At 35.8% G+C, this 26,535-nt stretch overlaps 1 protein-coding gene across 1 annotated transcript in view; it reads right to left on the reverse strand.

Moving 5' to 3' along the window:
* The window catches only part of CPS1 (carbamoyl-phosphate synthase 1), a 122,904-nt gene that overhangs the window by 73,097 nt on the left and 23,272 nt on the right, over nucleotides 1-26,535 (reverse strand). Inside the window, exons 3-16 of the mRNA XM_029932930.1 lie at nucleotides 23,875-24,019; nucleotides 22,534-22,623; nucleotides 20,583-20,639; nucleotides 17,515-17,607; nucleotides 14,885-14,974; nucleotides 12,993-13,121; nucleotides 12,104-12,210; nucleotides 11,140-11,278; nucleotides 10,443-10,520; nucleotides 8,710-8,808; nucleotides 7,063-7,158; nucleotides 3,650-3,839; nucleotides 2,483-2,640; nucleotides 770-898 (exon numbers count right to left, since the gene is read on the reverse strand). Coding sequence (XP_029788790.1) covers nucleotides 770-898; nucleotides 2,483-2,640; nucleotides 3,650-3,839; nucleotides 7,063-7,158; nucleotides 8,710-8,808; nucleotides 10,443-10,520; nucleotides 11,140-11,278; nucleotides 12,104-12,210; nucleotides 12,993-13,121; nucleotides 14,885-14,974; nucleotides 17,515-17,607; nucleotides 20,583-20,639; nucleotides 22,534-22,623; nucleotides 23,875-24,019 — 1,600 coding nt within the window. The remainder of the gene's footprint in view (nucleotides 1-769; nucleotides 899-2,482; nucleotides 2,641-3,649; nucleotides 3,840-7,062; nucleotides 7,159-8,709; nucleotides 8,809-10,442; nucleotides 10,521-11,139; nucleotides 11,279-12,103; nucleotides 12,211-12,992; nucleotides 13,122-14,884; nucleotides 14,975-17,514; nucleotides 17,608-20,582; nucleotides 20,640-22,533; nucleotides 22,624-23,874; nucleotides 24,020-26,535) is intronic.

Raw genomic sequence — 26,535 nt, forward strand, 5'->3', positions numbered from 1 at the left:
GATCTAGAGTGCTAGAAAAAAAAAAAACTCTTTCTCCAAACCTGTCTTTTCTTTAAATTCAGGATTCAGAAGTCCAGAATGGAAATAAGAAATATTGATATTGATATATTGTCCTTTTCTTGGTTTCTTTTGGCAACTTTAGAAACACTAAATCCAACTTGTTGACAGTTAAGTTTGTCATTATAGTTATCTAAATGTATTTAATTTTATTTATCTGTTCTCAAAATCCTATGTTGAGACCTTAAGGGCTGCATCACTCTGAAAAGTTAGTCATGATAGATATAAGCTGTGCTTGGTATTTACTCAGCACCCCCAAAAATAGCTCTTATAATTCTGCCCGATTCACTTCCGTGACCACCATGTAAGTTACACAGGTCTCTTGACTGCACATTCATTCGTTCGGCAAGCAATTATTGAGACCCCATATCGCCAGGCATCGTTCTATTGAGTGAGAAGAGAGCACACACACACAATCAACAAAAAACTCCTTATTTAATAAAAAGAAGCATACATAAGCAGGGAGGAAAAAGTTGTAGCAAGAACCTTGAGAGTTCAGCAAGAAATTTGGCTACTGCTGTGTTCCACTGTAAATAACTGCACTGCATTTCCGTTACAAAGGTTCTGTCTGTTGGACAATGCTTTTAGAAAACATGACAGTGGTTTTACTAGAGAAGAAGTCATTTCTCATCAACATAACTCTCTCCAACTGAAAGACTTTATCAAATCAGTTTTCTTGATTGGTAAGAATTTGGTCTGCGAAAATACATACCTTTGTGCTGAGGTCCAGTAAGGTCTCCTTGTTAGGACAGATGCCTGAGCCTAACCCGCCCAAGGCATAGGCAGAGCGGATCATCACGGGGTAGCCTATCCTGTCTGCTGCTTTCAGAGCGTCCTCAATCTAACAACAAGAAAAACGGAAGGTTTGAAAAGCTGACCACACTAGCGGAAAAGATAACACCAACAGAGTCTAGAAGTTCAGGTACATCAGTTTCTTTGGGAAGAATGACTACAGAAATGTTGTGTTATTCCTTCATTCCCTTCTGAAAAACAAGTGTTGTTTTACAAATTTTAAGTAAAATTCTAGGATTTTTTTTCATACCCACTGAAAGTATTCTTTTACCTTTTAGTCGTAAATTTTATTTTGCCATATAAAAAACAAAACAATGGCCAAAGCTAAAATAATCCTCATTAATTTGAGAATGGGAGCCATATTGAGTTTTTAAATTCAGTTTAAAAGCCTTCGTCTGTTCATGATACAAGGATTTCTACCGCTGAAACTACCTTGATATTCCTGCAATAGGCCATTAGGAGTACTATATAGAAAGAGTTTTCATTTTTCAAGTTCAGTCAGAGAGTAGTCCCAGAAGCGTAGATTTTTTTAAACTTACAGAATACTGCATATGGTGGCTATATTTTTCTGTCATGGAATATTATTACACTACCAATGGGAGTGTAATTACACCTTTCCCATATGCCTGTTTCGCATCCTGAGGAAGCAAGGACATAATTAAATCTGGCAATGAAAGAATAAATGTATGGCAGGAGCTTTCCCAATGTTCAGCAGAGCTATCCTGGGACCATTCCTGACTGACAGCTCTGCAACATTATATGTACTCGAGAGCATTCTTTCCTGAGACATACACAGCCCATTTTAGTTGCCCCTGCAGTAGTTGCTTTTTTTTCCCCTCAAGATTTGCCTATTTTTGCAATGGGGAAGTAGCATCAAAAACTGTCTCCAAGATCCTCACTTCACTGACTATATGCCTGGAATCAGGAATAAAGTCAGGGATAAATATATAGAGATCTTGGCCTCATAATAGCCTATCAATAGGCACAGGCTAGGATAGAAAATGATTAAGAAAAACACAAAGCAATCTATCCTCTTCAAACATCTAACCTACAGTTTTTCAGTCATGAATCTTATTGATTAGATCCAATGGCTTTTTTCCTAGATAATTTCACTTGTAAATGTTTATTCCATTCTAACAAGAAAATTTCAATCCAATCATTTCCCATTTGCAGGTCATTTGCATCAACGAGATGTGTAACTGATCCCAGGAAGAAGGTAAAAATCACTTTGGCATGTAAGCTGACATAGTTCTTTGTTGAGGTTTTTTTCTCTGTTTTTGTTTTTTGTTTTGGTTTGGTTTGGTTTGTAAACCTGAGCTTTTTTTTTTTTTAATTTTTTTCATGGTTCTTTGTTTTAATTCAGGAGATTTGATATTCAGTGGCACTTCAACCATTGATAACCACTTTACCTCTGGTATTTGCTTCCTTTTTCATAAAATATGAATACCTCTTCCAAATATCATAGCATGGAAGGCTGTAATTAATACACAAAGTCTCTTAGATACTAACACGTCTGGAAGAAATTATATGCAAATATAATAATGTAACTATTATTTTCAGTCATGACAAATAACTCTCCTTCTAAATATAAGACAAATAATTGCCTTGTTTCTACAGAATAAAGATTCCTTACTGATTCCACTGCAAAGCTCGGAGCAATCTTTTCATTAATTTCATTTAGTTTGTCCGAAAACAGCTGCCTGTCTTCTGTGGCCATAATGGATTCAACTGAGGTTCCCAGGACTTTCACACCGTACTCCTTGAGTACTCCTCTCTTGAATAGTTCCACTCCTACAGAAGAACGAAATATAAGCAAGTTTTAAAATCTCAAACTCTTAAATCTTTCTTAACAGATACCTGAATACAACTTTTTTTTAACCTTAAAATGAACTCCAAAAAGCCACTGGAGTCCCCAATAAAATTGTACTTAACGGGAAAAAAATGGAAAGAAAAATTCTGAGGACATTCTAGCAAAACATTTTATTTTTATTATTTATTATTATTATACTTATTACTTATTATACCACCTTCTTCCCAGGATTTCTATTATCCTTATTAATAAAAATCATAGTATATAGAGAACTTCTAGATTTTAGTATCTTCCCTTGCCTTCTATGGTCCATTCCTATAATGAAATTCTCTTATTTAAATAATTCTAGTGATGTAGATCTCCATATGGGTTAAGAATCATCAAAATAGTGTTTCCATTGAGCATGCCATCTAACTTTGGCTAAGATTTTTATATTTGACTTATAAATTACATCACCAACTGCTTACCCCAACTAACCGGTGAGATTCTCATTCATTATCTAGTTCCAAAGATATGAAGAACCATAAAAAGAACAGAGTATTGGACTCAGCAGATGCATGAAGGGATAGTAGAGAGACTAATCTATGTTATCGTGAAAATATATGTGAAAGCCAAATGCTACAGAGCCAACACGTGAGGGCACAAGCATTTAATCAATGTTAATTCTCATTTTTTATTCATGATAGTTCTGTGTTTCACTGGTAACAGAGAAAAGCAAAATCCTGAAATGGAGGAGGGAGACCTCACTTGGCCACCCGAGAGCATTCAAGTAAAAGGTTTCTTTTTGTACCTCAGCTGTTCTGCGAAATAAACCAGGAATATTTATCACATGACATTTTCAGGTGGCTGTTTGCTAACAGCTTCCTCACACATTAAAGAAAGAAAAGATTTTATGAACACACAGAGTATAATTGTTTTGTTGGATTCAAACAAAAACTATTACACAGAAATGCATGGGCTGAAACTGCAATTAAATTAAAAAGAACTCACCACAGTTCAGAGCTGTCTGGCCACCCATGCCTAGAATTAACCCATCCGGACGCTCCGCCTTGATGACCTCTGTGACAAACTGAGGGGTGATGGGGAGAAAGTAGACAGTATCTGCTTGCTTTAAGCCCACCTCGTTGGTCTGCACCGATGCAATGTTTGGGTTCATCAAGACAGTTTTGACATTTTCTTCCTGGAAAAAACAAAAGGGCCCAGAATCTGAACATATAGTCTGAAGAGAGAATGACCATATTCAAATGGAGGGTTTGTATTGGGTAACGAAACTCATAGGTCATTCGCGGGCTATAGATAGCAGTAACAGAACTAGGAAGAAAAAGGAAGACAAACGTTTGGTGAAAGGAAGGAAAAAATTGCTTGAAAATAAACGATACAAAAAGAACTTGCTTCCTCATGATGTTTACCCTGAATTCTTTGCCACTAGAGTCATCAAGCAAAACTTAAGATAATGTCTATAGAATTTGATTAAAGGTCTACAAATGCTTCTGAACTTTATAGCCCAACTGACCTTAAAAGACTAAATAAAATATTTTAAAAACTTAAAAATTAGTAAGCTATAAAATAGAACCAGAGGCAACATCAAAGAAGCCTTCCTTAACAATATTTGCCAGAGACAAACATGGAGTGTACATTTAAAATGCAGGATGATATGCTTCCTTGCTGGAAGCATTGAGCACCTTCTGCTGGATTCCATGTTTTTAGATTTTCAGGCCTTAGTGTGTCAACAAAGAGCGTTCTATGCTGTATATATATTATATTAATAGAAAATGACAAGGTGGCAAAAAATAAAAATTTCTCTGTGTGGGTGTGCGTGTGTAAAAGTATTCACAGCCCTATCTTATTTCTCACATCTACAAATACCTCAAAAATAATTCTTCATGTAAGCTTTGAAGTATGATAGCTTTATAAACTAGGATGAGCATGAGACTTAGCAAAATAATTATTGTAAAATATGGCCATATGGCTATTATTATTTTGCCTATGACCATGCCAATTTTGAATGTTTCTAAACATCAACAAAATATTCAGATGAGAGTATAAAAATCATCCTTGAAAGCCCTACATGCCCTTCAGGGAGGACCTGCATAAAGTATTAAATATATTTCATATTACTTTAAATTCAAATGGTGTTTTAAATTTTATAATATACTTTTCTATTAATTTATTTGATATTTATACCAAGACTACAAGATAAATTTCTGTCTCACAGATGAAAACAATTGACATTCAATAAGGCTAAATGACTTGTCAAAGATCTTATAGTTGATAAATGGCAAAATTAGGGCCCTAACCCACATTTTATGATTCAAATTCTATGCCCTTCCCTCAGTATGAGTCATCTCTCAAGAGTTCAAGCAAGTATTTTTTAAAAAGTAATATTAAAAATTTTTAACATATACATACAGATAAGCAAATGCATTTAAAATATGGTTGGAATTTGGATAATTAAGTCTGAACTGAGAACATGGCATCAATAGAACTTACAGAAGTTCTAACTACTAAAGAAAAGCAACGACAGACTTAAGTATTTTTCTTAATGTGGTATAAAATGAATATAGCTATTTTTTATAAATCAAATTATATAGGTAAGGTTCAATAAATGACTATGATGAGTGTTCATACATTTGAAAACTTCGAAATTATATCAAACTATTTTATTAATAGTTTAATAGTTAATTAAACTAATAATTAAAATTAATAGTTTAAAATAAAATTTTCTAACTTTTTTCTAATATAGTTTTCTGGCTATAATATGTGCACCATCTAATCACTTTTAAATATTTAGCTAAGAAATTCATTTCTACTAACTTCCTAATTAATCACAATACTTTAATAATTCCTATTCTTCAGTTAAAATATATAACTTCACCTAATGAATGTAAAGCATGTAAAAAAAATACAAGCTATGAAAATAATAGTCCTTTATAAAACTACCAAACAGAGAGGCACCTGGATGGCTCAGCCGGTTGAGCCGCCAACTTCAGGTCAGGTCATGATCTCACAATTTGTGGGTTCAAGCCCCATGTCAGACTCTGTGCTGACAGCTCAGAGCCTGGAGTCTGCTTCTGATTCTGTGTCTCCCTCTCTCTCTGACTGTCCCCTGCTCATGCTCTGTGTGTGTCTCTCTCAAGAATAATTAAATATTTTTTTAAAAATTAAAAAAACTACCAAGTAGAATTTAAAAGCATGCTAATTAAATGTGTTTATAAACCCCGAGTGCACTTACATTGTCTTCTAACCAATTTAAACCACTGGACATCCTCTAATTCTATAAAGAGAAATTGAATCATACTGTAATGAAATAAAGTATTCTTTGAAAATGTGCACCAAAACACACGTGTGTGTATACACCTATGCATGTATGGAGAAGAGTATTAAAAATAAAAATAAATGGGAAGAGACTTAGGTAATTGGGGGCTGCATTCTGTTTTCCTCAATAGAGATCTGTCAGGTGAAAATCTTTGTGCACAGAACACTGAATAAAGCAAACAGAAAAATTCTGGCCAATTATTTTTCTGTGTTTGTTGTCCTAGTTTCCTGCCACCTTCAGTGCATTGCTTTCTCCTAGCCAGGTCTCTGGTGGACGGATTTATACTGCAAAGCCAGAGGCAAAGTCACAGAAGAGCTCACATGGCCACTGGATGGCCTGATTAGCACCAAAATGGGGACTATCCAAGAAAATGAGGACACCAAAGAGATGACAAGTAAGCCTTTTAATAGAAATATGTTATATGCACAGTGAAATTTTTCTAAAGCTTGTTTTGCTATGACACAGGGTTGGGGAGATTTTGAAAGACTTGGAAGAAACAGGAGGGTGTTCTTGTCAACATGAGTATCGAATTCTCTCTTTTACATGAAAATCTGCCAAATCATTCTGGCCAGTCACCCAGCCCAGGTCACAGGTGGGGAAATTGGGTCCCCTCGTGACAGATAACAACTTCTACAGCTTGGACAAAAGGCGTTGTCACCTTTGCTCTCTCAACTGTATCTTGCCATTTCAACCATAGATACCGGAAGTATCCTGTAGAACATTCAAAATATCTTAGAACCTAAGTCCCCTCTTTCACACAAAAGACAAGTATATTTTAAAGGCTCACTGCCTCAAGAGAAATGAGCAACATCTGTAAATACGGCTTTTTATGTTTTCAGTATAAATAGGTGGCAACATAGATAATTTTGGAGATCATGCTAAAGTTCTTGATTTGCAGGTGTGAAAAAAGTTTGAGAAAGGTAAAATTTTTGCCTTATATAAAGTTTCTTTAATATAAAATGTGTAAGGAAAAGTTAAGGATATCAATTATAGTGTCTTTGAAAGGAAGTAGTATCATAAATCTAAATTATAAAATACTAATTAGACTCATTAAAGGAGTATATTAAGTCTTACAAAGATTTCTCACCTTCATGGCTTTTACAGCTTGTGATCCTGAGTAGTCAAATTCACCTGCCTGACCAATGGATAGACCTCCTGATCCTAGGATAAGAACTTTAGAAACCTGTAAGCAATAAGAAAATGACATTGCTTTGATTAGGAAGATGGGGGAAGTAGGCATTTTCAAGAGTGGAGAACTCAAACTATATTGTCTAAGTTCATATGGTGATTTAAAGTACAATATTTTGAAAAATATGTAATATGTGAGGAAAAAGACTAACAATTTAAACATCTCTAAATTTTGAAGCAATTTCCAAAGTTCATGAAGTTTTTTTCATTTAAGTAAAAAATTTTGAGGTCTACATTTAATTCAAAGACATATGAATATTTAAAGATAATTACATAAATATATATTAAATACACACATATCTGAAAAGAATCTCCCTAAAATTTAAATATATTACATTCAATATTCCTTGGTTTCCTTTTAGACAAAGAAGCCTCTGGGCCTTCCCTAACGGACCAATGAAAACACAGAAGGCAGCAGACATTTGTACACCTGCATATTCACAGCTTTGCCCTTACACAGTTCAGTGCCAGAACTGGTTACAGAGAAGACAAGATAAAGCTCATGTCTTGGCAACATATTGAAATTCTACAAACTGTATATATGATTCCAAAGAAATAATGATACTGCTTATTTTTGAGCCACAGATGCTAACCCTTCAGAGAAGAAAGATACCCCTGCTCACTGTAGAAGACAAGGACTTGGGAAAATTGGTTTGCCTCAACAGATTTTTATTGGATGCCTACTATATGCAAAGACAAAAGAATTGTATCTTTTTCCTCACCATTAACAAAAAGAAACTCATCTGAAGAACATGAGTTGATATTCTGAAAAAAACACTATACAGTAAGCACATGGCTTCTTTGGCTACTGAGAACCCACCATTTTATTCCACACTGAGTGGGTAAATTACCTCCAATCTTTCCATCTCAGGAAAAGAGACTGCCATGGAAATCCTTAAAACAGATCATCTGACTCAAATTGTCATTTTATGTAAACATATAATTCAATTATTTTTATTTATAAAAAGAGTCAATATGTATATATGTACTTGAGAATATATATACATTCTCTAAGTTTTATATAATAATTGATGTGGGTTTATGTGTGGTTTAACTGTGAAGGAAATGGATGGAAACCTTAACATATAAACATATACATTTAAATAAAAAAGGATTCACATCTTGTGCTTTAGTAACCCTTATCAATTTGCTTTTTAGAGGTAAAATAATACTTCTTCTAGTTGAAACAAAAAATGTTGTTTATAATGATTCTGTAATCTGAACTATATCTCAAGCATACATAAGACTATAGTTTATTAAGTTAAAAAAAGTCAAATTTGAAACTAAAAGCCTATTCTTTATTATTTTATTACAAATTTTCTAGAAGAAGTAAACTGTAAAAGATTTTATATCAAAACAGAAAAATTCCAACAAACACCACCAAGAAAAGACAAAATAATTAGATGCTAAAATAATGAGTAACTACCATATTACTAATCATCTTTTATAGACATTAAGATGGTTAACATCAATAATTTAAAACAATTGTCATACAATAGAGAAAATAAAAAATACATAAACCAAAAGGAAGCCTACATATACTGACCTCAACTCGAGAGGCAACTAGTGCTGGCTTGGGCAGAACTGATGTAATGGTGGTACCTTTCCCTTTTTTCATCAGTGAGAAAAAGGAATCAAATAGGTACTAGGAAAAAAATAGAATCAACAAGTTAGAAGCTGAAAACTCATCAGGTTGCTAGATAAACACAGTATGGCCAGTTAAACTTGAACTTCAGATAAGTAACAAATACTTTTTTTAGGATAAGTATTCATATGCACTATTTGGTTTTCGTTTTTCTGCCCAAATTGGCAAAATTAAATATTTGCTCTTCTAAGAATTAGATCAAATAAACATTTCTAATTGTTCACATCAAATCCTATCAAAAGAAATTTTGCAGCAGACAATGAACTTTTCAGATAATGCCTTCTAAGAATGTCAAGTTTTATCCCCTTAATTAGGGGTTATTTTCTTCTAAATAAAACTCTAGTTATACAAAAAAAAAATTAAAGCTATATTACATATACATCCTAAAGTAAAAAATAACTGGATTTTGAAAATTTCCGTCTTCTCTAAAAATATCTCTGAAGTTTATTCTTAAACTTTACTAATGAATTTACTTCTGTTGTCTCACCAGACATGACAAATTTCAACAGCTATTCATTTTGTAGCCTTTTGGCAGGACAAAGAAAAAGGATTAAGTGCTACTAGATATTGCATGTCTTAATTTCAATGTTCCTAATCTGAAGTACTAATATGGGCAAATATTTAAATTTTAAATTAAAAAAGAAACAGTAATCACCATGCATTAGGCAATAGTGTATGTCACCAAATTTTCTTTTGCTTTTCATCATGGGTAGGTAATGGTATACTGATTTGGTCTACTAAGAACCATTATTTCCTAATAATATTAAAAAATAAAGCATAAATATCTGAAATGGCAATTCACAGTTGAGAAAGTCGACTTCCAGAGGGAGAATTCTGATTCTCTTCATTTTACCTCCGTGTCTTTTCTGAGATCTGCTGACAAGGAGGAACTGTCAGCATTACTACTGGAGGCCTGAGGGTGTAGGAGAGGAAGTCACACCAGACTTTCCAGACTTTTCTGAGTGTCACCATGAGCCTTTGTTTTGGAAAGATGACTTTGAACACTGAACCAAAAACTCACACACAAAAATAAAAACATTTAAATTAAGAACAAAATTCCTCTGAGCATTCCTTGTGGTTCTTTTTTAAGCCATCTGACTCCTATATATGTGCATGCACACCTTCTCCCCTCTCGCATACCCCTTCCCTCTCCTGCTGCTGTTTATTCTCCGTTCCTGGCTATACAACCAGTTGCCATAGGGATTTTGGTGAAGTCACAGATGGGGGATTAAAATTTCATTTCAGTTATGAGAACAAGAGAGCAAGAGGGAATTCATTTGCATAGTACAACCATTGTAAATTTCAGAACTAAATATATTAGAATGATAACGATTTAAATAAAAATAGCATCGCATCAGGTTTCTTAAAGGCTTTCCCACTTTACATTTTAAAAAAGATAGAAATTTCCTCTGATATTCACAGGGAAATTTTAATACAATGTGTGTGTTATCAAAGCATTCTTCTTGAAAATGTTCTTACCCAAGGTCATCTGGGATGATTATTTTTGTTTCTCAAGTTTCCACATAAATACATTTCTGATTTTTAAAAAGATTAAGTGTACAATAGGCCTCATTTTCTGACATACCTCTTAAGCGACTGAGCCACCCAGATGTCCCTATCATTTTCTGACATACCTCAGTGTCTGTTGGGCCTGGGCTGACCTCCGGGTGGAACTGCACACCAAAGAAGGGTTTGCTCTCATGCATAATCCCCTAAAGGAATAAGAAAGAGGAAGAAATTCCTTCTGTAACAATGAGTGTCAACCAGGGCTGTGTACTATTTAGCAGACAATAAAGTGCAAATAAAAAAACTAAGTTAAATGCTTAAAGACATTCTAACAGCTAACAGCCATAATAAAAACAGGCCGAGAAAGACTCAACCAAATGTGGTCCCCTCGATAAAAACAACAAATTTGGTCTATTGCCTTTGGGTCCCCCTCCTCAGGGTCTCAGAGTAAGCTCACATCTTATCTCCAACTCCTAAATTATTTCTCCAAGGGTCTTCTCAAAGGCTACTTCAGAGCTACATGAATCCCAGAGGCCCACATACGCTAGACCCAAACAGATCTCCACCAATTGCTCATTAGCAATGACTGTGTAAGACAATCACGGATTAATTGCTCAAAGAGTAGATCTTAATGAACCAACTGATGAGAGAATGAACAGAAAGGACTTTTTAAAAAGCAAAGGGCCAGGGGAAATAACCTTTAAGAGGAATTCTTATACATGCACCCACCAAAAAAGCCCACATAAACAAGGTGTCTGTATCACAGAGTATTAAAAGCCCCGCACAACTCATTGCCAACTGAACAGGTTTACTGAGAGCCCTTACCTCATTGGATTGATCGTTGACATTCACAAAAAGGGGTTTCCAGCCAGCAGGAAGGGTGTTTTCCAGGGCATAGCCATGATTCTGTGCAGTAATGAAAGCCTGTCTATTTGTGATATTCAAAACAGGCTGATTCTGCCCTCTGAAGAGAAAAAATAGGGAAAAGGAAAAGTGAAGAGAAGAATATAAACACATTTGTCATAAAATGGTGAACGAGGAAAGCCTACTAAAATGTGAAAGTTCCAATTGCTTAGTGAAAATTACTCTGTGAGAAAAGTCACAGATTGTTAATTCCAATAATTTTAGCAACAAAAATCAATTCAGGAAGCTTTGCTGTGGGTTAAATAGCAGGTCTATTAAACTTCTACAGTTTTAGAAAAGGGAGAACAGCACTCATAACAAAAAGTTAAGAATTGCTCACTAGCTTAACAGAGAGCAAATATAAGTGATTTATTTTAAGGGAGCAAAGTAATTTTAAAGCCAGAGGAGAGTTTGGGGGAAATAATAGAGATGATTCTGTCCTGAATAATTTTGAATCACACTTCATGCACAGGATGAGCTGAGGAGGGTAATTCCATGTTAAATAAATTGGCATCATGGGTGGTAAGAAGTGAACCCAAGAGGATCTGAAGACTTCCCGGTACTTAAGTCACACTAGAGTCCTACAATGTTAGAAATCAGAACAGTTTCCCTTAGAATATCATTGATTGAGCATTACAACCTCAACTTATGCCAAGGGAAGAAAAATAACTGAAAATTATAGCAACGTTATTGTTAGAGAAGGCTGCCTTTCAAAAATGCAGTAAAAGTGGTATCAGGTAGTCAGACAACTGTGAACCATGTAATAGTATAGTTATCTGTTTTTCCTAAAGAAAATGGCATGTAAATTCTCCAAATTTTTTGCACTTAGTTATTAACAGTATTTCAGATCTAGTTTGACCTGTTAACAGAAGCATAACTATCTTACCTGTTGGCCATGGACATCTTGTAGGTTTTAGCACCAGCAGCCAATCCTGTTATTAAATTTCCTGTACTGATTCCAAACAATGGCTCCTTACGATCACTCTCCAAAACCTAATAGAGGGAGAATTTTATTAAGAGAAGTATAGTCCTCCCAAAACCAGCCAAAAAAAAAATGCTGCCTCTGAAGGAATAAAAATGAAGCATCTTTTTTTTTCTTAATTAACAAGAAAATAGTAATTGAATAGAAAATTAGATGATAGGGGTGCCCAGGTGGCTCAGTCAGTTGGGCATCCAACTCTGGATTTGGCTCTGATCATGATCTCACAGTAGTGGACGGAGCTTTACATGGGGATCTGGGCTGACAGTGGAGACCTGCTTGGGATTCTCTCTCTCCCTCTCTCTCTCTCTCTGCCCTGCCCCTGCTCATGTGTGCATACTCTCTCTCTCAAAATAAATAAATAAACTTAACAAAAAGTTAGACTATAAGTAAGAACATGACTGACAAATTTGTAGCATTAGAATTCAATAAAATATACATAATACTCAAACCAAAAAAAATTTAATATTTCTTTAGAAACTTGAAGATGTTATAGCTCCAAAAGCTTGTCATTTTACGACTGCACAGAGAGACACGTTTGGAGATTGGACTCCTGCTCGCCTGACTCAAGGACACAATCCCAATGACTTTGCCTAAAGAAAGATTCTTTTTCCGCTGGTATTCTCTCCTCATTGGGTTCTCCCATATAGTATCTGCTGACAATGCTTCAGAGTCATAAACAGAAGTAGTAAAGAATATTGGAATACCTAAAATATATTATAGCCTCTACGGCAGTTACATAGCGGAGCCCCTCCCCCTCACACACAGATACACACCACCTCCAGGGTCTCTGTACCTTTTTGACGTTCTGAATTAGAGGTTGTGCAAGAGCTGGGTTCCCGGGTCCTCCAGCAATTAAAAGCCCATCATACTCCATCTTGGTGAAATCATGATTCCAGGGAACTAAATGCACTTCAGCTCCTCGCTAGAAAATAAATGCAAAAATAATCAATTTAATAATAGTTTTCTTTGTCAAAGTGCCATTTTGCCTAAACCTTCTCTTGATTAACCACTCCCTAAAGGGGAGGGGAAAGTAGTACATGATTCAAATTAATAATTGCTGAGGGAAACTTTTTTAGTGGCTCACTGTATTTTGTATAATATAGATGGAGCCAATGGTCAATAGAAAGTAAAGAAAAACCACCTTTAAAGTTTTGATCCTGAAAAAATAATGTACTTTCCCATACTTCAGGGGATTTCAGAGCCTAAGAATTCCTGACTGGGCACCAAAGAATATAGCCTATTTTCATAAGCTATGGTAGAGAGTTACCCCAAAAAATGATAAATCCATTTTTTGCACAATTATGCTGGTCTCTCTCCCATCTTTTTCAATTATGCTTTTTTTATCTAACCAAATTTTTATCAGCCTTCTTTCCTACATTTTCTCACATTATCTGTAATATATGTATTCTTATAAAATAATTAGAACTTTTGTATATAGAAGTGGATAGGGAGACATGTTTGATGGTTTCGCTAGAAACATTTCCTGAGACAAAAATTTGAGGGAAAAGAAGTGTATTTGGAAGGGTTCTAAGAAATACCAATAAAAAGTGACCCTGTGAGGCACTCCAATGAAGTATGCATTATCAAGTTCTATGAACAACTAGAGCTTCTGCCCATTGGGAAACTCTGAGAGACAGTGTAGACAATCCACTCTCAAGATAGCTCAGTTATGGGGGAAAGGAGTTGAAATACTTACACACTGACCTTCTCTAGTCATTGGGTAGAGGGTTCTCCAGGGATCATTAACTCTACAGCATTTCCTGCCTGCCAGCAGGCTCTAACCAACTAAAGAGAGCCCTCAAGCAATGATATGCAGACATTTGAAATTGGAGTATAGGCAAAATGCCCTATAATGGCAAAATGAGAAGGAGATATAGATAGGCCATCAACAACATCTGCGACTGAAGAGTCTATGCAAATTTTTGTTAATAAAATGGACCAGAATTTGAAATCATGATTTGGATATTGTTGATACTGTCTAACAAAGAGAAGATGAATTGAAGAATTCCTCTGTACTCACACTATTTTGGTATTATGGAAATGTCTATGTGTGTGCATGTGTGTGTGTGTGTGTGTGTGTGTGTGTGTGTGAGAGAGAGAGAGAGAGAGAGAGAGGGAGAGAGAGAGAGAGAGAGAGAGAGAGAAACAGAGACATAGGTAGGGAGAGAGATGGAGAAGTGGGAGAAGGAGAAATCCCAACAAAACAATATTTAAGGAAACATTATAATGGCTACATTCTCCTGAAGGATTTTTAAGGTTGTCTAAGAGTTTATATAAAACAATGTGAAAGTTTGTGCTGTATCAGGGCATGATCCCTGGAAACATTTGTCATATAATAAATGTACTTCAATGGAGGAGTTCTCCAACTGACTCTAAATTTTTGGTCATCTCTAAACCCAAAGAAAGTAAACATGGCCTGTCTCAGAATATCAATCAATAAGTGATAAGAAGTCATCATTCTTCTCGGTTTGTGGCCTTTAAAGATTTTTTTAAAACATACTCCACATCTCTAATTTTAACAGGAATCCACGTTATTTTGTAGATCAAAGACAGAAAGAAGAGAGTGGACCCCCTGACATTATGAGAGAACACGTTAGCTTTCTCTGAAACAGAAAAAGGAAATCAGTTTAACACGAAAGATCAATATTACAAATCCTCCGCCTGGAGATGAAACAAATTACTTACCTTTACTAGAAGGCGAATTACATTGTGTTTAATCCCACAGTCTACAGCTACCACTTTTGTGGGGTTTCCTCTGCCATATACCTTGACATCCTGCCATTTTAAAGAGCAGAGAGTAAGAGGGAAGGTCCGGCTATGAGCAACTCACCAGTATCATAAAAACATCTGAGGATGCTTTGCACTTAGATTGGTAACAGAGTGATTGCTAACTACTAGGGACTGAACGGCAGTTAACAATCAATTTATAAGAAAGGCACAGCAAGTGTCACAAATGGTACATTTTTCATGAAGCAAATGGTACTTTGTGTTTTACATAAAATATAGATTACAGTAATAACAATGGTCCCTGAGAAATTCCCATACTTAACAATAATCCCTCCCATGTTTTGCCTCATTAACAACCAGGGGCAATGGAATTTTCAAGTATTACTGCCTGATTCAGCACTAAGCAGATGTGGTAATAGATACATCATTCTTTAAATACCACTTGATCCTCCACTTGCAATAAAGTCTGGATGGGGTAGAGCTGTTGTGCATTAAGGCTATGCAGTGGGACTAATGGATAAAATCAGGATAACAGTCAGATGATTGCTAAGCTGGTGTAGACCACTGATCTCTTTAGGTTCCTATGCATTTAGTCACATTGAAATGGTAGGCTTCATAAAAGGATCCCCAAGTATATCATAATCATTACCTACATCTTAAGCACTGCTTGGAGTCAGATCCATTTTCACAGGCATTTACCCAAGAATCAGTTCCCCAAAGTCATAAAAGGAGAAATAGTAGAAACAGAGAGAAAGCCTAGAGGGTTGGGTGCCCACACTCATTTCAGCTTTGAGAGTGAGATAGTATATCCTGAATTTAGGAGGATTTCAATGTTTCCAAAAGGTTTTAGATAAAAGTTGCAACCTGGATATTTGAAGGAGCATTTTACTTTAACTGAAATGTCTACTCTCTACTCTCCACAACTCTACAGAATGGGAAATGACAGTCCTTAGACTGTACTTGAAAATATATATACATAAAGTTTGTCATATTTCTTTCTCCTGCTAACTATCCTAAAGAAAAAATATTCCATTCTTTCCATGAGCTGTGGAAATTATTGCTGAGCTTATCCATAAGTGCTACAGATAATCTCTCTCATCAGATAATTTGAAAAGGTATAGATTTATTTTTAACCTTAGGTTTCTGCTACAAAATAAAGCAATATTACCATCTAGTTGTTGCTACATCAAATTGCAATTACGAGACAATGCATTATCAACCAGATCTAAATAAAACTCATAGAATAAATATAGTCTGATACAAATATGCATTTTATCACAGTTAGAATGAAATTATTTAATTGCACCAAACATTAAGAAACAGGGCCAGTTTTCACCATTGCAAACTCTCTCTTGATTTGAGGTAGATAAAAATACAGATGGGCTCCTTTTTGCTAGTCTCTACACAAATACACTATATGCTCTTCATGCAGAATGACAGCAGTTTTAAGCAAGAACTCACAGACACATGAATATATGAATTTGTATTTGACTCTTGAAGAGAGGAATATGTTATGCAGTGTTTTTAACCTCATTACCACGGAATTTTTTAAGGTGAATTTCTCTAGATCAACGTTCCTCCCATGTGGAAAATTCTACACCAGATCCCCAGGGTAGCCCTCAATTCTAAAAGGAAAAATAGCACTTTTTCATGCTGTGTCTCAAACCAAATCACTGCACAGGGAAATGTCTAGAAACAAACAGGAAAAATACTTCCATGCCATTTGAATGGACAAATTTTAGAATTAAAAACAAGAGATTATTGCATATGGCATGATCGAATTCCAAATACATACAATAAATACAATTACATATCTGATTTAATGTAAATTCACTGTCTTTAACAACTCATCTTTCTTATTATGCTTCAGCATCCTGTGGATGCATTCTGAGCCCAACATCAACTTCAAGGCTCAGTACAGATTCTCTGGGTCCCATAATCCTCATCTCCCATTTCCATGTGAATAGAAATAGGAGCTGGAATACCAGATAATATCAACAGGTGTCTTCTCTGAGGCTGACATACTATTAATCATGCTATTTTCAGTCCTTTAATAACATTTTCTTAAGAAAAGTCCCCAGTGGAGGTGGGGGGAGCACCTGGGTGGCTCAGTCAGGTAAGCTGAGACTTCAGCTCAGGTCATGATCTCATGGTTCATAAATTTGATCTGTCAAAGGGTTCAGTGCTGACAGCTCAGAGCTTGGAGCCTGCTATGGATTCTGTGTCTTTCTCTCTGCCCCCGTCTATCATGCTCACTCTCTCTCTCTTTCTCTCTCTCTCTCAAAAATAAATAAGCATTAAAAAATTAAGAAAGGAAAGAAAAGAAAAGGCCCTGGTGGGCCAACGTTCTCACAGCTGGAATTCTTCATAAAATGTTCTCCATAGGCATTCTGAGTGATGCTAGATTTTACTTTGCTAGATGCAGCAAGTAAAAGTTACTAACTTTAACGAAATGGTTTATATATTTTAGTTGCTATGAGATCCTTTTTTCCCTCAACTTGGGTGCTTCAGGAAGATGACCTCCACCTCCGTGAAGATTTTGAGATTACAAGAAATAAAACTACAACGTGTGAAGGGAAATCTCTCACCTTGGTTGAAACCTCAGCAATCAAATTCTGCTTATTCGGATCCACAAAATCCACAGACTGACCTTCAAATTCAATCTTCCCAAGCATGGTACCCTGTGAAATCAAAAAATTAGACAGTTAAAATGGAGCAACAGTCCAGGTGCTGACAGGATCCGTTCACAGGGACTTACACAGCAGCTCCACGATCTAAATGTCTTTATAACCATTCATAACCACCAGCAGAAGATCCTCATCTTCTCAACCTGGAAAGATGAAGTAATTTGCCTGGTGCATTTTGAAAAACACCCTGGGAGGTACAATTCATTTTTTTTAGGGCTGAGACTGTTAGCTGGAGTAATCAAACTCAAAAGGCATCAGAACGCAGGCCTCCAAGATCCAGGCTGGTGCCAATTAGACTATTTAGGCTACCTATTCACTTAGTACATGTGACCCAAAGATAGTTCGTGGGAGACATGGACAAAACATTCTATTGAGAAGAATATAAAAAATCTAAAAACTGCAGAAAATTGAAATGAATGAGAATTAATTACATCATGATAGTAAAATTCATTCACAAAAAGATGTGAAATGCAGGCACCTGGCTGGTTCAGTCAGGAAAGCATGTGACTCTTGATCTCGGGGTCATGAGTTCAAGCCCCACATTGGACATAGAAATAACTTAAAAAAATAAACAAATAATAAAGATATGAAATGCCATATAAGTCATCAATTTTGAGAAGAATAATTGAAAATATTCACTGCTTTAAATATGTTAATGTCCAAGTGTCCTTAAAGACCTAAACTTTAAGGAATGTTGAGGCCTCTCTAAAGTTTTCACAAATTAGCCTTACTAGCTGAAAAATATTTTTTTATTATTAGCAATGTCTTGAGATTTATTTACTAGTAAGTCTAGTTTCATCTATTTAGAAAAATGGCATATTTCATTTAGAAATCAAGACTCTATTGGGTGTGGGAGGGAGTCAAAATAATTCATTGATTTGCCTTTCTCCAAGGAAATTACTGCATTGAAGGAAAGAGAAAGAAGCTTTTGTTTCCTTTTGAAATGTATTCCTTAAGGGAAGAAGGAGTCACCTGGGAATGAGTAAGGATAGAAAGTACCAGCACACCATTCAAACATGATTGTTATTTTAATGTGATTATTAGACTAGAGTGTGACCTCACATTCTGGAAAAAAAGAACTATAAACTACCTTTCACTTCCGCACCGGATTATTACATTTCATGATGGTCTCTACTTACTTTTATCATCCAAACCACAGATTTCCTTAACTATATTTATGGATCCCTAATTTTAAAATGTGGTTTTCAGTTCTCATTTCCTCTTTTTTTTAGAGCATGGTGAATGAAATACAATCTTGCTTTTCAACGTAAGATTAACAGAACCGAAAGTCATAATGTACACTTTTAATATGAACCAACATCACTCATAATCAAACATAAGAGGCAATACTACTATTTTACCTGTGCTATTCAGCCTAACTTTTAAATGTTTATTTATTTATTTTTGAGCGAGAGAGAGAGAGACAGAGAGAGTCCGTGGAGGAGGGCCAGAAAAAAGGAGACAGAGAATCCCACGGGTCTCCCACTCAGGAACCAAGAGATCACGACCTGAGCCGAAATCAAGAGTCCAGACATTTAACTGAGCCATCGAGGTGCCTTTATTCAGCTGAATTTTGAAAACCTAACCACCTGTGATAAAAAAGAGGGTTCATCTTAAGCGAACATACCACATGAAGAGGACAATATAGTCTTGTAAAGCATTTTCCCAAATCTTTAGACTTGACTACCTTTTATTCACCTGCTGATTCTGCAGCGCAAATGGAATTTTCTAACTTTATTCTCTTCCCATTCAGTTAGCCTAACCCTTGTTTACTGCTTCCACAATATCAGTGGGCTAAGAAAATACAAGAATCAATTTGGGATGTATAATCTCATTAACATCTATTCTCAGGAAAATTATGGAGGAGGAAGCAAAAGCAGAGGTGGAGGGACAGGACTTTGCAAACTCTCCCTGTCTCGCTTCTAGTCATGCGTGGGTGGCGTGCCTCTTTTTCAAAGATCTGTTTTCAGTAAGCTGTTCTTTCTTTCAGTCTACAGAAAGCCTCTGTCAATATACTTTCTAACAGGGAGTCTGCAACAGATTTGCTCGAAGAATCCATTTCACTTTGAAATTGTATCACTTATTATTTTTCTTTTTTTATGTAATATACGCCAATGAAAAAACTTCAGTGGCATTTGGGGAATTTAGTTAACATTAGTGAGGTACAGTTTCTTTGTGGTCTGAGATGTGAAGGTTTGGGTATGAAAAAAAAAATAGTGCGCTCCTCTTACAACAAGAAAAAGCAAGCAGATGGTGATGAGATATTGTCAGAGGAGGGTCAGATGTTTCAGCTATGAGATGTGCCAGCGAAAGATAAACTTACCTTTTATCACCTTGGCTGTTGGTGCAGTCTTAAGAAAGACTATATAACTGAGGTACCGTATGCAGGGCTCATCGGGCATGCTCCTGAACTATCACTCACTAACTTTGCAGATAACCACTCCAAGAAAACTGAACACATACCAGCACCAATGTTGCACACTTCCTGGTTTCCATTTTTCAGCATGTCGGCATTCAACTGAGGCAAAACTATTAAGCACCTGGATACCTCCTCCACTGGTCTCACTAACCCTGTCACATGAACTGACTTATAAAGGCCTTGACTCGCTGGCACAGTGAACACAAAGTGGGCACTCAATAACCTGCTTCCAGGTGAATTAATCTCAAATCCATTCAGCAGCAAACATCCCCATCAGGTATCAGGTCTTGAAAATTACATTAGAAATAGTAAAACAAGGTGACAGAGGCGCAAATGACAGAAACTGGCCAGATTTGTTCCTGCATATACTGTTGGATTCCTTGAGCACTGAGAAAAAATATAATATTTAAATTAGAGATAGAGTATAGTATATATACTATATACTATTTTTAATTTATATATATATTTAATTTATTTATTTATATATATATATATATACACACATATATATATAAAGAAACATAGAGTTGGCTAAAGATGATGATCATACCTTATCCCGAATTATTTTAGTCAGCATTCTTGTATCCACTCCATAAATCGCAGGGACCTATAAGAAAGAAAATTTGTAGTGACAGTGAAATTGGAGGAAATTAGATCCAGCATATTGTTTTCAAGTTACAAACAGCATCATCTATCTTCTTGAGCAGTAAATAATTTCCCTTCTCCTTCTTTTCTCTGACCCAGGGTGACTGTGTTGTCAGAACACGGTAAATTGCTGTTCCAGTTGGGAATGGGACTCTGAATACCCAGGCCCTTTCTCAGAATAAAAAATGAGAAATTCTGAACATCAGTCTCCTGTTATAGTTTTGTTTTTTTAACACAGGATGTTAAAAAGGTGATGTTATATATTTGTATATATTACATGTATTTAGATAAATAATGGGATTTGTGAATTTCATAAGCAATGATATGTAAATATATGCAAATCCATGGTTTGAGCCAAATGTTCCTACTACCTACTAGACACTCAACACATTTTTCTGAAGGTGCTTGTTAAGCCATCAGGCTGTAATAAGATTTGCCCATCCTGTTAGGAAATCAAGCAGTACCACCATTTGTTTTCTTTCCTTTGAGTAGAAAGAATTCACACAGATGTGGTCAATTCAAAGGGCAATGAGTTAGGAATCAGAAAAATAGGCTCTAATTTCTTTTCTTCCACCATTTATTTCAGTGATGTTTGAGCAAGATGTTTTTCTTCAGGGTCCACATAGAAGGAGGTGAACTGGTTACTATCTGGGGCCCTCTTCTACTCTATTCAAAGTCCATTTTATTTATTTTTTTAATGTGTATGTATTTAGTTTGAGGGAGGGACAGAGAGAGAGAGAGGGAAAGAGAGAATCCTAAGCAGGCTCCAGCTGTCTGCACAGAGACCCACAAGGGGCTCGATCTCACCAATTGTAAGATGGTGGCCTGAGCCAAAATCAAGGGTCGGAAGCTTAACTGACTGAGCCAGCCAGGCTATCCCAAGCATATTTTAAAAACAAATGAACAAGTCATCAATTAAGTCCATGCCCAAACTGTTAGTTCTGACACAGAGCAGATGTCATATCAGTTGCCTAATGGCGTAAAGGAAACACTAAAACCAGGGTCTCCTAAACAACTGAAATTAGCTGCCCAGGTTAATGGAAGTACGTTCTGATAATGGTTGAGAATGAAATAGTAGTAATTCAGGGGAGGATATAAATGCCTTCTTCTCCCATTCAAAATTTAGAAAGAATGAGACCCAGGAAGCCAAAATCAGGATTTCTTGATTTGTCACAAAGGAGCAACATTTAGCCCCAATAAGCAGATGCTCATTGGCGTGGCAGAACTTGCTTAGAATAATATTCTGCCAGAAACAGGTCCTACGGCAATCCAACAAAAAGCAGCTACGGCACTGCAAATGCAGCTCAAAATAGCGTGTTCCCTAACTTCAAGTATGTCTGACATTCAAACCAGGAGAATCCCCTTACTTGATTAGAAAATAATACTTCAGCTAAGGAAGTGTAAGATAACGTCTATAACCCTTTTCACCTACTACTTCAAATAAGATTATGTCTAATTATGCATCATAGAATCATAATGTTTAAGCTAAAAGAAACTTAATAGCAGTCTGTTTATGCTCCTAAGAGTTAAAGATTTAGAAAATGTGATACAATTATATGACCTGCACAAAATCACACAGCTAGTTAACGGTAAAGCTGGTACTAGAAGCTTTATACATAGTGTGGTCCTCAGTAAAAGGGGATAAAAAAAATTAAGTGGCTCAAGAAAATAGAAAATTCTAGAATTTCCTCTAGCCCCTTTCCCCAAAGAGAAATGCTACCAAGCATGTGCCACCTAGTAGATTAAACTAAAACTATGTGGCCCTCAGTATTTAGAAGAGAATTAGTCCGAGAGAGAGACAGAGACAGAGACAGAGAGAGAATTAGTCCAGACAGTTCAACCTGCATCTCTCTCACCTTTTCTTCTTGTAGCCACTGCCCAAGACTCTTGGTGGCCAGCCAGTGGTGATAGTCATCACTGTAATTCAGCACCAGCAAACCTGCAACCTAGAAACACAGAGTTATTTTCAAGATGTGACCACGAAATACGTGACTTGCCTTTAAGAGTCAGTTAGCATTGTTTAAAAAGGTTTATCATATCCATTAATACAAGGCTTAAAACTCTTGGGACTTGAAGAGAAAAGAAGATGACCAACAATTTTCTCCTCCATGTTGAGGAATAGTTCTTAGCCTATTTGCTAACTCCTGTCCCCCTTCCCAGCACGCTGGTACCTTTTCTCTATGGCATTTATCAATAATCTAGTTAATAATCACTTGATTAACATACATGAAGAATAAATACTTTTTAATTACATGAAAGGAGACTGAGAAATATGGGGAAAATGGTGAGAAGTAGAATTAATCTGAATGATCAGTCAAAGTCATTCAAAAATAGTGGCAAAAAAACAAAGAAATGAAAAGACAAAGTGGTTAATTTGGAGTACACATTTTTAATTGTTTATATGGTCCACAGTCCTAATATTATCCAAATTTATCTCGAATGGGAAATCTTAATGTGTTTACTTCTTTTAGAATGACATACAAGCTATCTTTTATTCATCCTTTAAATAGGATGAGACTAAAAGACAAACAGTTGATACAGAGTTGATTACGAAGGATCTTTTAAAGGGTAATTCATCACCATTTCTTGTAGCAGAGTTGTCATTTAGACTTATAATGACATCTTTCCAAATTAACCCAGGTTTCATCCACAGCATTAAGAACAAATGCAAAGTGTCATGAAAACTGAAATTCAAAATAATGTCATGTTAAAAATTATTCTCATACACAAAGGAATAAGGTTAAGAACATGAATTTTATGGTTTGTACCACAGTGTTAGGGAGAAACTTTGCCCGCCCTAGATTCTTAAAAATAAATCAACTATAACCCCTCCAATTGAGACTTCTTTTTTATAATGTTGATTTATTTTTGAGCGAGACAGAGTGAGAGCGAGCAGGGGAGGGACAAAGAGAGAGAGAAACGCAAAATCTGAAGAAGGCTCCAGGCTCCAGGTGCCAGGCTCCAAGCTGTCAGCACAGAGCCCAACGCGGGGCTTAAACTCCCAAACCGTGAGATCATGACCTGAGCTCAAGTCAGATGCTCAACCGACTGAGCCACTCAGGCGCCCCAAGACGTATTTTTTAAAGGAGACTCCATGTCTAACGTGAGGCTCAAACTCAGGACACTGAGATTAGGAGTTGCATGCTCTAGTGACTGAGTCAAACTGAGACTTTTTAAATAGTCGTCACTTGCACTACCTTGATTCCATCAGACTCCAAATATTTGCTAAGTCCCAGTTCATCCAGTGCAGTAGTATCAGGGGCTCCTCCATTTCCAATAATGGGATTGGCCATGGTGAGAATCTGTCCCTTGTAGGCAGGGTCAGTAATGGCTTCCGGGTACCTGAGTAAAGATGCCAAAAAATTACCAACAAAAAAATATAGGTAACTACAAAACTACAATATACATGTATGCTCTTAGTTATTGAACCCTTGAAAATGACAGAACATGAGATTAAAATCCCATAAACTTGCCTCTAGATTTTAGCAAATCTAAAGAAATTTTATGATAGAATATGAAATTGTACCCCATGATACGACTGATATCAAAAGACAATTGACTCTTTTTTTACATTTTTATTTGAGTATAGTTGACACACAATGCAGCATTAGTTTTAGGCCTACAACATAGTAATTCAGCATCTCTATAAATTATGCTGTGGCATGGCATCTGTCATGATACAAGATAATTACAGTATCACTGATCATATTCCCTATGTGGTGCCCTTTATTCCTGTGACTTACTCATTCCATAACTGGAAGCCTGTACATTCCATGTTCCTTTACCCATTTTTGCCCTTCCTCCACCCCTCTTCCTGCTGGCAACCATAGTCTGTTCTCTGTATTTATGGGTCTCATTCTGCTTTTAAAACAAATGGACTCTTAAGTACTAAGCCATGTTCCCATATAGTTTTCATTCCTTCAAGTTCATAGAATTTTTAATTCCTTAAAATATCCTTCATAGGGTCTTAATTGTTTTTTAATATTTTTAAGTGTATTTATTTGAGAGAGGGAGTGCTGCACACACAGGGGAGGGGCAGAGAGAGAGAGAGAAAGAAACCCAAGCAAGTTCCACACTGTCATTCCAGAGCCCCATGTAGGGCTTGAACTCATGAATGGTAAGATCATGACCCAAGCCAAAACTAAGAGTCAGATGCTTAACCAACTGAGTCACCCAGGGCCCCATGGGGTCTTCATTTTTTAAATATTGTTCTATTTAATGTTTGTAGATATCTCTAAGTTTTCACTTGCCTACCAGACATGAGTCCAAACTGATATTTACTGTTAGGGCTGCCGATCTCACCAAAATTTTAACTTTCAAAAATGTTTAAGTTTTTTAAAAAATATCTTTTAGGAAACTGAAGAGAATCCTGATTATATCAATGGTGGCTTCATGGGTGTATATGTTTATTAAAATTCATTGAACACTTAAAATGAATGAATTAATATCTGTGACAGAATTAATAACATAAATACAGTAGATTTTTATTTTAAAGTCTGGAGAAGGGGAAAAATAAGGATACATATATTCTATGAAAGAATTACTCAATAAAGTTGATTTTTAAAATAGCTTTAGAAAAAAGATATATAACTTGGAGTTATTACCAACTTAGAAAAGTAATCCCATAAAATCAACCTGAAACACTTCTGACTTCTAAATTGAAAGATTCAAAAAACTATTTTATAGTACTGATAGAGAATTAGGAAGGAATGCACTAGGTATTTATGTTAATGTTAAAAACACATATATTCTCATTTTTATGATATATATATGTATGTATATATATATATGCATGCATATACATTACTCTTATTCTTAATAGTAAGGAACATTACTCCAGTAAATACCAGGAGTTATCTATAACTATTTCATGCACTGGAATCCATTGCAAATGTGGTCCTTCTCACATTTTCACTTTCTGCAGAATGAGTTAAACCAAATCTTTCCTGCGGATTACTAGCGAAAATGAATTTAGGTGCTAAGGGGGACAGAATCAACAACCTTGAAACCAATACAGTTCAACACAGGAAGTAGTCAACATAAATTCTTCAACTCCATCCAGACAAACTCCTCCCAGAACTATCCTTGTCAACAGAACACTTGGTCTTTCAGCTCAGCAAGCCCCAAGGTGACTAGGGTGGTATAGTATTTATCCACACCGCCATCAGCTAATTTCTCAGATGCCTTTCACCTGTCAAGAACTGCTAATTTTTTAACCAAGGCCTACAAACAATATAAATGCATTTCTTGAAGATGAAAAACAAAATAAGACCTTTAATTATCAACCACCTTTCTGAGTGAGCCACACAATGAATGAAAACAACAGTTCTCAACAGAAAACAGGGTCCGTAGACTAATCTACTAATGAATGCCTTTTTGTACATCAGAAACATCTTTAATTAATTTAATTTTACATCCCTTTCTTCTTTCTTTCCATGAAAGAACTGGCCATTCCCTTTAAACATATGCTTATAATACTCTCTCCAGTAAGTGAATAAATACAGCTTGTCCTAGAGAACTGTGGCGTTAGAAGCAAATTAATCCATCAGGTCCTGTTTGACTTTTGTGATGTGACAAGATTTATTACCCATAATCTATCACAGAGAAGAAAACTCCAGTGCCCTCCATCATTCGGATCTATATTAAACAGTTGTCTGTTGGCAGGTATATTAACACAGCTAGTAATTAGTGCTGTCGAAAAGCTTAAATAATTGCCTGGTGAAGCAAAACTTTGCAAACAGCTTTCATACACTGTAATTTAATGCTCTCACCAGTGGAACTATTTAAAAACCCATCTAATATTCTTTATTTCAAACAGGGAGCCAGGAATTTAGAGAAGAATGTATGTTAATAATATA

The sequence above is a fragment of the Suricata suricatta genome, chromosome 3, assembly GCF_006229205.1.
Source record: "Suricata suricatta isolate VVHF042 chromosome 3, meerkat_22Aug2017_6uvM2_HiC, whole genome shotgun sequence".
NCBI lineage: Eukaryota > Metazoa > Chordata > Mammalia > Carnivora > Herpestidae > Suricata > Suricata suricatta.